This window comes from Emys orbicularis, chromosome 4 (genome assembly GCF_028017835.1).
Source record: "Emys orbicularis isolate rEmyOrb1 chromosome 4, rEmyOrb1.hap1, whole genome shotgun sequence".
Lineage (NCBI taxonomy): Eukaryota > Metazoa > Chordata > Testudines > Emydidae > Emys > Emys orbicularis.
This window is the reverse complement of record NC_088686.1, coordinates 99,831,622-99,845,790: the sequence shown is the minus strand read 5'-3', so window position 1 is coordinate 99,845,790 and position 14,169 is coordinate 99,831,622. Positions and strand designations below refer to the sequence as shown.

At 41.8% G+C, this 14,169-nt stretch overlaps 1 protein-coding gene across 2 annotated transcripts in view; it reads right to left on the bottom strand.

Annotated features, from left to right (window-relative positions):
* The window catches only part of GALNT18 (polypeptide N-acetylgalactosaminyltransferase 18), a 432,615-nt gene that overhangs the window by 93,346 nt on the left and 325,100 nt on the right, over positions 1–14,169 (bottom strand). For both annotated transcript variants that reach the window (XM_065403832.1, XM_065403833.1), the window contains 2 exons: positions 12,953–13,090; positions 7,196–7,291 (listed from right to left, as the gene is read on the bottom strand). In XM_065403832.1, coding sequence (XP_065259904.1) covers positions 7,196–7,291; positions 12,953–13,090 — 234 coding nt within the window. The remainder of the gene's footprint in view (positions 1–7,195; positions 7,292–12,952; positions 13,091–14,169) is intronic.

The window sequence follows — 14,169 nt, the reverse complement described above, 5'->3', positions numbered from 1 at the left end:
TGCATAATGACCATTGTTTTATTTTAAATTAACTTCTAGCACATGTTAATATTGAAAAGCCCAAGGAGGGGCTAACTGTGAATGTAATCAAGATGTGTAAAATCCTTGTCAGCCCTTCCTGTTCTGGTGGGGTGGAAGTGGAGGGCGTGGACTATGCAAAAACAAACCATCCCCTTATTGCTGAGGGTTTTCAGTCACTATTTTTCTTTTTATTTCTATTCCTTGTTTACTCCTCTCTCTGGAAGTGACATCCATCCAATCCTGACACCCTGCCATGGTGTAGCGTAGGCAGGATCAAGGAGCAGTGACGTGATCAAGTTAGTTCTACTTCTTCTCTCTCAAACTCTTTGGGCTAGAATAGAGCTACACCAATTTACCCCAGCTGAGGATCTGGCACTTCAGTGTGTATCTGGACTCTATTTTAAACCCACTGCAGCGCGTCTCAGAGCTCAGGTCTACAGAGTCGGGCTTATGGCGCTCATGCTATGGTGCTAAAAAACAGCCGGGTAGATATTGCAACTGGGGCTGGAGCTTGGGCTCTGAAGCCTACCCTCTCCCCTGGACTTTAGGGCCTAAACTCCAGTCTGAGCTGCAATGTTTTATATTGCTGCTTTTGGAGCCAAAGCATGAGCCCTGCGAGCCCAACTCTGTAGACCCAACCTCTGAAACTCGCGCCTATGGGTTTTAAAATGTTGTGTGGCCCCAAACTAGCATCTTTCTCTCTTCTGTTTGACTGGTCAACTTTCTCTCATTCCTCCTTGCCTCAGTCTCCCTTATCTCTGGCTTCTAAGTCCTCCTTCCATTCAAGATGCATTGCAGCATCCAGTCACCTCTCTGCTGCATCTTGGTGCCTTTATTTCATCCTGCATTCTGGGAACTTATGAAGCCCCACGGTGTAGAAAAAATGAATGTAGAGTTGGAGGAGTCCAACTAGGACTATGACTTTATTAATATTCAAAGGAGCAAATTGGTGGGAACATAAATATTTATAGATACTTGGATTATATCCACAACATTATTTTACAAAGCTGAAAAGGCTCTTTGCCTCTGGATACATTCCATTGTTAGGAAGAACAAACTGGGTAGGATTTATGCTTCCAAACATAACAGAATGGAGCATTTTCATCTGGCGTCCAATGAATAATTACATTGATTGAAAAGAATAAGAGGTTACTGAGTATTTTGTGTTGTGTAAAGTACACACCAACTCCCACACCCACTCAGAAAGTTTATGACAACTTTAAACGTGCATTTAAATAATATATGTAGGTAAAAAGCCAATTTCCCCCCTCTCTTCATTGTACCATATCCTGGTCTGCATATGCAAGTGTGCATTTTTTCTCCTTTTCTCCATTGTTTCTATTTTCCAAAACAATTACAAGCCAAATTCTCTGCTGCTGTAAATTAGTGCAGCTCTGTTGAACTTAATGGAGCTATGGCAATTTACACCAACAGAGAATTTGGCCTCAAAATACTAAGCTGAAAATAAAGACAAGAAGCAAAGACTAGGAGTCATGATGGGATGGAGAGAGCTAGAGGCTGGGACAAATGACAACTGGCCAGTTGCAAAGGTTGAATAATAGAAGACAAGATATGGGTCACATGTAGTGGAAATTGCGTGGAGATGGTCATGTTGGCCTGACTATGTAGAGAAAAGTGATGTGTTATTTAATACTAGATGGGAGGATAGGTCCTTCATAGGTAGGTAGCTCTTGTTAGTGGACGGAACAGGGGACTAAGAGTCAAGATTCTCTGGATTCTATTCTCCATTCCACCACTGCCTCACTGTGTGATCACAGAAAAATTGTGCTTCAGTTTTCCTATCTGTATAATGGTGACAATAATATACACACAGGCATATTTACTGATTTATTCATTCATTCATTCAAGTACTTTGAGATTCTTGTATGGAAGAGCTTATAATACATATTAATTCTTTATTAGTAGTACAGCAATCATGTGAAGGGAGTTGGTGAAAGTTTGGTTAACCTCAAACATTTTAGGCTCACTCATTATTAATTCTAATGCCTCTTAAAAACAGCTGTTGTTTTGTGCAGTGAGACAATCTCTGGCTATTCCATTATGCGGTTTCAGGGCAGTTCTTTGGCACTTTGAAAGCATTATTAGTTACAAAGGGATGTTTGACATACTTGCCACTGGCCACAAGACAGTGCTATGCAATCTTATATTTTAACTTCACAATTCCCTTTTCAAAGAGTTCAATCATCCCATGTGTGTGAATCATGCTAAAAGAAAAGAGTAGCTATTTACACATTCCACAGCTATGCAATTTCAAGAGCTGATGCCAAATAGCTTGACTAAGTGATGAGTAAAAGGGGAACTAGATCAGAGTCTTCAATTATTTGAAAGGGGTTAGCACAGAGCAAGAAATTATTCATGATGGAAAAAGAGGATATAGCTAGAAGGAATGAGAAGAAAGGAAAATTTAAGCTGCATATCAGGGAAAACTCCCTGACAGTGAGATGTGTTAGGCTGTAGAATAGTCCCCCGAGGGAAATAGAGGAAGCTCTTTGGCTTGGAATGTTTAAAACTAGAATGGAGAAAGTATTAGGAACAAATACTAGTAGCTTAGGGAAAAATCCTGAATTGTCAAGCAGAGGGGCTAATGACCTAATGGGTCTTTTCCATTTTTAACTTGTTTTTTAGGGTCATAGGAATTCATCCTCATACATATTTCTAAGGGTTTTATTTAAGTCCACAAAAACATTCTTTATTAAAATGCATTCCACCCCTGATTTATTTGCAATTAAATCTATCAAATATATGAATGCTGTGTGAAAACCAAAGTATTGAAATGCATGACAAGCCCTGAATTCTTCTCTTGGTCCAGTGCATCTTATGCTATTACCCTATAATGATTTTTCTGGAGTGTGCTTATGCACATTTTATTTATTTATTTACTGTGACTCTTCTCCTGGTAGGATACATGCATTGGCCTTGTGGTAATCAGCTATAAGAAGCTCTCTAGTCAGCATATCTGTGCACTTTGACACGCATATGGTCCTATAAGGAAAATGAAAGGTTCATCTCTAGTGAGCACTTTGCACCAGTTTAAGAAGGAAGAAACCAATTTCTAAAACAGGGAAAGGATTAAGGAAGTTGAAAATATTGCATCACATGCCAGGGTAGAACATTGTTTAAACCACACAATTTCTTGCACATTACCTCCTCTCCGTAATACTAGAATGGTCTTGGAAGAGCCAAAACGACTCTCAGGCTGCGTCTACACTATGAGCTGGGGTGTGATTCCCCTGCTTGTGTATGCATACCTGTGTTAGTTCTCATCAAGCTTGCGTGAGTATAAACAGCAGGGTAGCTGCAGTAGCACAGGCAGTGGCAGCAGAGTCACGGCTTAGTGGTGCTGAGTATTCAGCAGGCCCAAGCCATGCTTCTGTTGCTGCTACCCATGCTGGTGGTGTAGAGGTCGCCTAAGAAATGAATAGACCTCAGACATGAAGAGTATGGGATTTTTCTAGCACAAGGACTCATACTGTAACTCCTATTCACACCAGTAGTCCTGACCCCTGCTACAAGTCCCACTGATTAGTCTCACTGGGACTGCTCACATGAGTAGGGGGTTCAGGACTGGGCCAGTATTCCTCACTAAACAGTGTTACTGCTTTCCAACTATTTTTTTCTTCTTCAACAAACTTAACACTAAGTGTTAGGTCCATGGCCACAAGTGTGAGCTGCCAGACTATGCAAAGGGACCTTGAACAAACCACTCCCTGTGTGCCAGTTGCTGGGAAGAGGCTTGGGTCTATGCCATAAATATGGGGATTCCCTCTACACAGAGGAAATCTTCCAGATGCCTATTCAGTCAAATTTATGGATCCTTTATGCTACAGTAGTGGCACACAATTGGGCCAAGTACATGTTCCTTAATGGGGAAACAGCAAGTTCCTCTTTAAAGAGAGATCTCACTCATTTTCTAATCCCAGGCAGAGTCAGATAGCGTCATAGCTTTAAAAAAAACCCTGAAATCATGTTAATGGGTGAGGAGATGCAATTAACACTGTAATTATGAAAGAAGCATGCTCCCATCAAGAGAATTCCTCTTTCTCTCTCCCCCATCCCCATATTTTTGTTACCAGTAACTCATTTATGCAGAAATTTGACTGACATTCGAAAATAGTTCACTGTACAGTGAATGCTGAATGGTGCTAATTAAGGGGGCTTTTTTTTTTTTTTGGCCTCTTAACTATAATTAAAATTTCCAATTTTAATTTACAACAGTGTATGTAGACGGCTATCACAGATGATATGCCAGAAGAGAATTATGGCACCTTCCCAGAAGGTGAAGAATAATGACTCCAGCAAACTTGTGATTTACACCGAAGGTAGGTAGTTACTTGGCTAACAATGAGGACCAGCTTAAAAAGCTCCTGGAGGCAAAACACTAGTTATCAGCATACTTATGTGAAAAATAAGCTGCAGTCTATGCAGTGGGTGCATGTGATAAATGGGACTCTCCGATATTTTTCTCTTCATCATTCATAATTTACTCAAGCATGATCCCTCTAGTGATCAATATTAAAAGCTCTCAGTAAAGGAAATCAGTGCACAGCTGAAAATGCAGAACACATCACTTTGCAAGGTATTATATAACCAACACCAACAATTTCATCAGGCTTAAATTTCCAACTGAGTAAGTTACCCATAGATGGAAGGTCAATGTTACCTTTTCGGTGTGCACTTGTTTATGTCTTAGCTAGCTAGTGTTATGATCCTCCTTTGCCGTGTAATCAAATCAAGTAATTGATGGTTCCATGAACAGCACCACATCCCACACATTTATATAAATGAAGAGTATCAAGGTCCTTTTGTACAATGCTTGCATAAAAAGAACAATCAGAGCAAAATTTTCTACTGATTATTACTACGCACTAGGAAAGGGAGGGAGTAAATGCTTTCAATCACCCTCATGAATTCTAAAATGCAGGGGTATTTTACTTTACAATGTGCAATCAAAATATGACTATTTTCCTTCTATCAATTTTTGTTTAAGTGATCTTCCAATATCAACTACTTTGCACTGTCTGTTTCTGACAGGCAAGTTCTGGACCACGCAGGTGGTAGTTTCAGTAGTTGCATGAGAATGCTTTCACATGTGTCCAGATTGTTAGTAACTTAAGAAGAGGCTATATGCTCAAACTCTTGTTTGTCAGTTATTAAATCCAACAGTTTATGTATGTGACGCTGTACCCCATAATGCTTTATGGGAATATGACATAACTGGAATATGATCTATTGAATCTATCGATGCTACATATGCTATGTAACATATCCTATATAAAGGTTATGATCTATCTGGGGGACGGATAGCTCAGTGGTTTGAGCATTGGCCTGCTAAACCCAGAGTTATGAGTTCAATCCTTGAGGGGGCCACTTAGGGATCTAGGGCAAAAATCAGTACTTGGTCCTGCTAGTGAAGGTAGGGGGCTGGACTTGATGACCCTCAGGGTCCCTTCCAGTTCTAAGAGATATAGGTATATCTCCATATATTTATTTACTGAATCTATTAATCCTATCTGGATCACTGTATCATTTTTGTATTCAAAGTTATGAATATTGGCTGTGTACTGGCTTGATTGCTAAATAACCTTAATAGAGCATTTGGTCAGTTCCTGGAGAAAGGAATGTTGAAATTAAGTACCTAGTCAAGAAACACTTAAAGAATAATGAATCTTGGAAGGCTCCAAACCACATAAGAAGTCTACTTGAGGACGTTCAAGGTAGCATGTGACCCATGGCTGCTACCTGATAAGAAACTGTGAGTCATGCATGGACATGTGACTTGCCCAGGTGACTCCAGAACTCCATCTTGGAGCTGGAATTTGCATAGGAGAGAGGCGGGGGGTCTCCACCCACAGGAGAAAGTCTATTTAAGCCCGTGGGAGACCCCTCCATTTTGTCTTCAGCTGGCTAAAGAGAGAGCCTCTCCACCCCCCAGGATACTTGAAAGAAACTGGAACAAAGGACAGTGTGCAAGGGGTGTGAGTGATTGCTGGACCCAGGCTAAAAGGAGATTAGTCTGTAAAAGGGAGCATTCTGGAACTGGTGAGGATCTTATCTGTATTCAGTTTTATTAGACATAGATTTGCGCATTTTATTTTATTTTGCTTGGTGACTTACTTTGTTCTGTCTTTTACTACTTGGAACCACGTAAATCCTACTTTCTGTATTTAATAAAATCACTTTTTACTTATTAATTAACTCAGAGTACGTATTAATACCTGGGGGAGCAAACAGCCGTGCATATCTCTCTATCAGTGTTATAGAGGGCGAACAATTTATGAGTTTACCCTGCATAAGCTTTATACAGGGTAAAACTGATTTATTTGGGTTTAGACTCCATTGGGAGTTGGGCATCTGAGTGTTAAAGACAGAAACACTTCTGTTAGCTGCTTTCAGGTAAACCTGCAGCTTTGGGGCAAGTAATTCGGACCCTGGGTCTTTGTTGGAGCAGACGGGAGTGTCTGGCTCAGCAAGACAGGGTGCTGGAGTCCTGAGCTGGCAGGGAAAGCAGGGGTAGAATTAGTCTTGGCACATTGGGTGGCAGCTCCCCCAAGGGGGTTTCTGTGATCTAACCCGTCACAAAGTAAATGCAAGGGCCTTGATTATTTGAGTCTTTGACCCATTCTGAACAAAATGAGCATGTATTAGGGAATGTAAAAAGGGCTTGGAATAAAGGGCTTTTGTGGGTATTAATTTATTTTTGTACATGTCTGTAATGCAGTTTGAAGTAGGGTGTTGTACCTTTCTAATTCCCGGAACAAAGACCGTAAATACAGCAGCTCAAAAGAGAAAATTTTGCTTTAAATACATCTTCTTTAGAGCTTACTGTTGCATTCATATCAGGGACACAGTTAAAAGAGATCAATAACAAAAGCTTATGCCAACAATTCCTGGTAAATGTAGCACTAATTCATGCCTCTTGTTGCTTATAGTCTTCCAAAATGAATAAATAAGCTTCCTTGTCAAAGCACTAATTAATACACAAGTGATTCTCGACATTATGGCACAAGTAATGTTCCAATTTTCTATAAAAATCTCTAACAAACAGCCTAAGGAGGTACTGTAGCAGGAAAAAACATTGATGGTTACAATATGGTTCCTCCTACACAGCCTACTAAAAGCAGCAGCCATATATGAGATCATTAGTCATACTAACCTGTGGTGTCATTCCATGGCAGATATACATGATTGGAATATTTTCTGTGTCTGGCCCCTGATCAAGGCACAAATCACTTTTCAGGGAATTCTGCAGCTAGAATAGACACAGAAAAAAAGAAACCAAATATGTGTTAGAATGGACTATATTCAATCATTTCCATTTCTTTGCAAGAAAATCATATTTACCTGAGAGAAGGAAATATTCATAATAAAGACACTTGTCTGTGTGAGGTTAAGAGTGCATTTGAAGAGAAAACAAATTCTTCCCTGACTTAAACATAGCAGAACCCTACTAACTTCAACACACGGCATGAGCCAGGGCAGAATTTATCCCTCTAAGGACCACACTTTCAAAAGGCATTCACAAGTGTCACCAGATTTTTTCCAAATAGCTCACCATTTTAGCACCTACTTAAGGACAGATTTTCAAAAGTGGTCAGCACTCAACAACTCTCATTGCTTTTCTGAAAATCTATGGCTACTGAGCCTTTCTGGATACGCCAGCCTCTGTGTTTTCCATTTAGAGTCCAATCCGACAGCCAATCAACACATGAAATTCCCACTGAAGTCACAGATGTTTCTGTGTGCAGAGTTGTTATAGGATCAGGCTGACAGGGAATATGTTACAGCTGTCAGTGGACGATATGCCATAAAGAGATATTGACAGCAGGGAATTGGTGACCTCTGAGACAGAAAAAAAGCAAAATGATTTGTAATGTCATCAGAACCTGGAAAGGACAATGACAATTTGTGACCTTTCCATGGTGCGGTGCCCTTTATATTTCATGTTTAATAGTACAATTGTACATTTATATGCTGTATTCTCTTGTTGTTTGTAGATTAAATCCTGAACTTCTTACTCAGTTTCCATTATATCAATGGGAGTTGAGGGCCCTCAAAACTCCCTAAAAGTGCCCAGAACCACCTAGCATCAGTCCCAAATGGACTAAAACATAATGCCAGATTCTGATACCATTACTAATGCTGTACCTTGTCCCACAAGCAGTCCCAATAGCATCAATGGGCCAGGTCCTCAGCTGGTGTAGACTGGCATAGCTCCATTGACTCACAACCCACATTGCTACAAAGAATGAAGGATTTATTGAGCAATTTATCTCAGAGCGCACCACTCAGTTTCTGAAAGAGCTTTCCCTCCCAATAAAGATGAAAGGCTCTTCAAATTCATAAGAAATTTACATTCTGAAGGACTTCTGAATACCTTGAGCCTCTGGGATTGAGAATGAAATGAGTAAGTGAGAATTTAGGTACCACAGGATTTTATGTATAATTTATATGCATGGGATTCAAAGGGGCCACGCCTTCTAGAAGGAGCACATATCTTATGAAAGGAACCAAAGTCTCAATATACTGTATAGACAAACTATTAATCTCAGAACAACATAGAAAAGCAACTAGGTGAAATATTTAACTATCATTTAGTTTGTTTTATACACATTTCCAGTGGAGTAATTTTATGTACCTGTAGCACTTCATCTAAATTACTTAACCACAATTAACCTAATCCTTTGCTGTTGTTTGTTCTGTTGACACATTGGGCCGAATTGGGCATATTGCCTAAAGCTAGTGTGATGCAGAGTTGCACCACAACAGGGACAGCTCAGGGGACATTATTATTATTAACATTTCAGCAATGGCCTCATCTGAGATCAGAGCCCCATTGTGCTAGTCAATGCATATGCACATACACATGATGAGACAGTCTGTGCCCTGAAGAGTTTACAGAGATACAGTAAGTGTGGGAGAAAAAGTATTATCCACATGTTACAGATAGAAAACTGTAGCATAGAGAGATGAGTAACTTGCCCAGTGTCACACAGATAATCTGTGGCTGAGCTGAGAATTACATTCAGATTTCCTGAGTGCCTTAACCATAAAACCGTCCTTCCTTTCATTATTATTGACATTAATGACATAGTGCTGCCATTTTATTCCATTGTCACTACTGTTACTTGCACCTTCCTCTCTCGATTCAAGATCATCACTATTCTTGTTATGTTTCTTACACTGTTTGAATGAATAAACCTCTGCCATCTTCTCGACTTACTTCACTCTTTCTGTCCTCATTTCTGCTATAGGCCTTCTCTCCTTTTTAGTGCCAGTGTGGATATGAACTAGATGACACAGTTCAATGAGTCTACACACTACTGTCCCAAAGTGCATTGGTGGCCTTTTGAAATCTCTCAGAATCCACTGCTTCTGTGAGCTGTGGGATAGGTACTCAGAGGATATTTCAAATGAGATGGTTTAGAACAACATTAGTATGGATGCAGGGCAAAAGCACAAGACTTCATATGGTTAGCGTGCACACCTGACCAATTGCACTTAATCCAGTTCTATCACACACTGCTTAGTTTTCAAGTGCACACACAGCCTAATTTACAATCTTACTGTGGAGCCTGGCAACATCTGAGTCTCCAGCTGATCAAATAATGAAAAAAGGTATTGATTCGGATTTCCTTTTGTAATAATGTCGCATTTTTGTTAATTTTTTTCATTACTGACAACAAAATTTCCACCACCACCCCCCCACACAAAAACAAAGAAAATCAGATATCTTTGATAAGTGCGGAGCAGTGATCCGAGCAGGTAAGCACTTCAATATTTAAAATCTGAATTAGCAGCTGATTTGCATTTCCATGGCACTTCTTCCTTCATTACAAGCTTAGCAAACAAGTGGAAAAGAAGAAATGAAGAAAGAACAGACGAGGGAACCAAATACCACTCCCTCTATGAAGATCAGGTGACAGTGTGTTTTTATTTCCTAATGCAATGTCTCTTGCAAGCCTCTGTAACTCTAGAGATGCTTTGTCATATGGTCCATTATTTTCAGGCATTTTTCAGTTAGTGGAATAAGACTTCCCACCACAGCTCCCAGCTAAATTATGAGGCCATTAATGTACTGACGTGCTGCAGTCAATAGATTATATCATGTCCCTTGTTGTGGCACACTCATAATATGTACCTATTGACCAGAGGTGCCCTGAGGACTTATATATTGGGCTCTTTGGTTCTGCATCACGTAACAGTGTGATGTATGAACACTCACTCTTGCTGTATACCAAGCTTATTTGGTATTGTCAGCATCCTTCTGTGGATGCTGAGACAGGCTCAGGAGAGTCAAAATCTTAAGAGGCCTGTTCTGTGCTTTTCATCTGTGCCTGTCAAATAAATGTTGAATTAGTCCAAGAAGGATGTGTCAAGTAACTCAGTTATTCCACCTGTGTGTTTTCTTTTCCACTCATTTACTATTTATATCTGTGATCAAAAATGCTCCAGGCTTCTATGCCTGGCAGGAGAAATATGCGCCCATTTACTAGGAAGCCTAATCTATCCTTAAAAGAATCTGGGCCAAATTCAGTTCTAGTATAACTGAGCACAATTCCAGTGAAGTCAATCTCCTCACATCGAGGAGATTGAATTTGGCCCTGCCTTTAACAGTTTTCTACAATCCTTATTATTTTTAAAAGAACTTTGCCTTACTACTTTTTGGATGGATTATTCTCTATTTGACTTCCATGAAAAGCCAGCACTATAATTTCAATTGACCATCCAAAGCAGTCAAATAATTATAAAATACCTTTCAAGTACAGAGCCATTCCATTTGCTAAAATATGCTACTGTCCTACAGGATCCTACTAGGGTTGCCAACTTTCTAATTGCACAAAACCGAACACCCTAGCCCCGCCCCTTCCCCGAGGCACCCCCCCCCTTCACTACATCCCCCCTTCCTCGGTGGCTCGCTCTCCCCCACCCTCACTCACTTTCACTGGGGCGGGGTGTGTGTGTGTGTGTGTTTGTTTGTAGGAGGGGGTGAGGGCCCTAACTGGGGGCAGAAATGAGGAGTTCAAGATGCGGGAGGGGACTCCTGGCTGGGGCAGGGAGTTGGGGTGCAGGAGGGGGTGAGGGCTCCGGCTGGAAGTGTGACTGGGAATGAAGGGTTTGGGGTGCAGGAATGGGCTCCAGGGTGGGCGGGTGGGGTCAAGGGATTCGGAATGCAGGAGGGGACTTCAGGTTGAGGCAGGGGGTTGGGATGTGGGAGGGCTCTGGGCTGGGGGTGTGGGCTCTGGGATGAGGGGTTTGGAGTGCAGGAGTGGGCTCCAGGCTGGGGCCAAGGGATTCGGAGTGTGGGCAGGGGCTGCAGATCGAGGCAGGGGGTTGGGGTGTGGGAGGGGGTGCGGGCTCTGGGGTGAGGCTGAGGATGAGGGGTTTGGGGCGGGGACTCTGGGCTGGGGATGTGGGCTTACCTCAGGTAGCTCCCGGTCAGCGGCACAGGTCCGGCTCCTAGGTGGGGGGGGGGGCAGGAGGCTCTGCACGCTGCGCTCTCCCGCAGGCACCGCCCCCCCCCCCCAGCTCCCACTGGCTGCGGCTCCCAGCCAATGGGAGTGCGGAGCCAGTGCTCAGGGCGGGGGGCAGCATGTGGAGCCCTGTGCCCCCCCCCACTTAGGAGCTGGACCTGCTGGCTGCTTCCAGGGCGCAGCGCGGAGCCAGGACAGGTAGAGACTAGCCTTCCTTAGCCCTGCAGCACCGCCACCCGGACTTTTAACGTCCCGGTCGGCAGTGCTGACCAGAGCTGCCAGGGTCCCTTTTCGACCAGGCATTCCGGTCAAAAACTGGACACCTTGCAACCCTGGATCCTACTAGATCTCCACAGAACCACACAGTCAAGGTTGAGGCAGGGGGTTGGGATGTGGGAGGGCTCTGGGCTGGGGGTGTGGGCTCTGGGATGAGGGGTTTGGAGTGCAGGAGTGGGCTCCAGGCTGGGGCCAAGGGATTTGGAGTGTGGGCTGACCAGAGCTGCCAGGGTCCCTTTTCGACCAGGCATTCCGGTCAAAAACTGGACACCTTGCAACCCTGGATCCTACTAGATCTCCACAGAACCACACAGTCAAACTGCAGAACTCAGAGAACCCAGTTTTCAAGCAGGGGTGTCTTCCTCCACATCTTGCATTGACGATCTGCACTTATTGGTGAAATATCCTACTTAGGCTTCTGAAGTGGGACCTGAGTGCAAAGAGATTACTTTCATTCACAAAAGGCAGTGCAGGCTAATGGATGAGGCACTGGACTAGGAGTCGGGATAGGGGTTCTGTTTCTGGTTATGTCACTAACCTGCTTTGTGCCCATGGGAAAATCACTTTACCTCTCTGCGCTCATTTCCCCTACTATTCATTGTCTGTTTTCTCCATTTAGGTTGGAGGCAGGTACTGTTTGGGGCAGGTACTGTTTCTTACTATGTTTTAGTACGCTGGCCTAGCATAATCAGGCCCGGATTTCAACTGTGGCCTGTAGAGGCTATTGTAACATAAATAGTATGCAATTATGATAATAATCCTTAGGTGCATACATGTCTGTATGAACCTCTAGATACATGATTTTGATATTATATTAAGGTGCTTATATGTGTAAAACTAAGTGCACTGAGTGAATTCACACAAACTACATGTATTCACCATAGTTTCCAGCCAACAGCTCTGTAGCATCTAATAAATTATACCCCAGAAATCTTTCACTTTAACAAAATCTGTGAAAAGAGCAGGCAAAGAAGATAATACACAGGAATATATTTTCATGAAGTATTGTAGCACAACAGTCTTTGTCAACTAACCAGTCAATCCATCTATTTAACTAGTGACTCCCAGTTTGATCTGGCTCTTATCTGGAACCACGCATTATCTGCATGAATTACTTCCACTATTATTCTTTTTTTAATGATCGAGGTAAACAGGATCCTTACCACCCCATAGGCGATAGTGTCTGAGTACATTCTCATTTCTGGATACACACTGACAAGGTACCACCTAAAGGTCTTGCATTGCAGTTTTTTCCTCAGGGCCTTCCTCTCAGAAATATCACCAATGTCAATTCCAGAATCCTGCGCACATAAAAGGGTCAGAAAAACAGAAAACGTATCAGTGACATAAAAGCAATTCTTCCTAGTATAAAACTGTCTCTCTACTGCCATGCCTACTCTAGTGAGGAACAGTAACACAAGAGTTGATCTCTCCACTGGATCAACAACACTGCTGTAAAGTGATTCTGATGTCAATGGATGTTTCATAAATCCTCTGTTTAAACAGGATGTGTACCATAGTATTATAAACATAGTTCATATTCTTAGGGCCTCATTCAAACCCCACTGTGGTCCATGGAAAGAATCCCATTGACTTATCTGAGTTTTGGATTCGGACTTTAGTCAATGCCACTGTAATTCTCTAGCCCTTTTAGATTTTCAGGCAGTTTTCAGATCCAGAAATAATTGGAATAAGGTAGCAAGTTGCCCAGGAAACAACCTGATTGCTGATATTCAACTGTGGCCTATTTATTAATGTATTCCTTTTTCTGCCTATTTCTGAAATCTGGCTTTGTTGTTCCATTGTGAAGATTAGAATTCCTGCTCACCTTTTTGAAATCTCAGCCAACCTATTTTATACTGCCATTAAAATCTCAGTTGATGTTTTTGTTAAAAGCATTTACAGAATTTCTCCTTCCCCTCCTTTTATTATCTTTTACTTTTATGGCTAACCCTCGGCTGGTGTGACACAATTTTGTGGAGTCCATGAAACATGAGTTTCATAAAAATCCTGTAAGTGGAGCTCAATAATTTATCCCTTTAAAATCACGCAACAGAGATTTTTAGAGAGGGATCTAAATGCAAATTCATGGCCACTTTCTGACAGGAAGGAAAATGAGACATTTTACTGTAAATTATGTTCTCGCATACAGCTCAATATAACAGAACAAAACTTATTATAAATAAACTTTAGAGAGAAATCTTACAATCTATTTGATTAAACAGCAGGCCTTGCCTGAGTCATAAATGCCCAAAGTGTCTTCATTGTCTGCTGACATCAGGATTTTAAAATGATGTTAGGAAATGCTGAATTCTCTTTCATTGGTATATCAAAAGGATAGCTTTATAGGAGCCTGATTTTATGGTCTGAAGCACAGGCT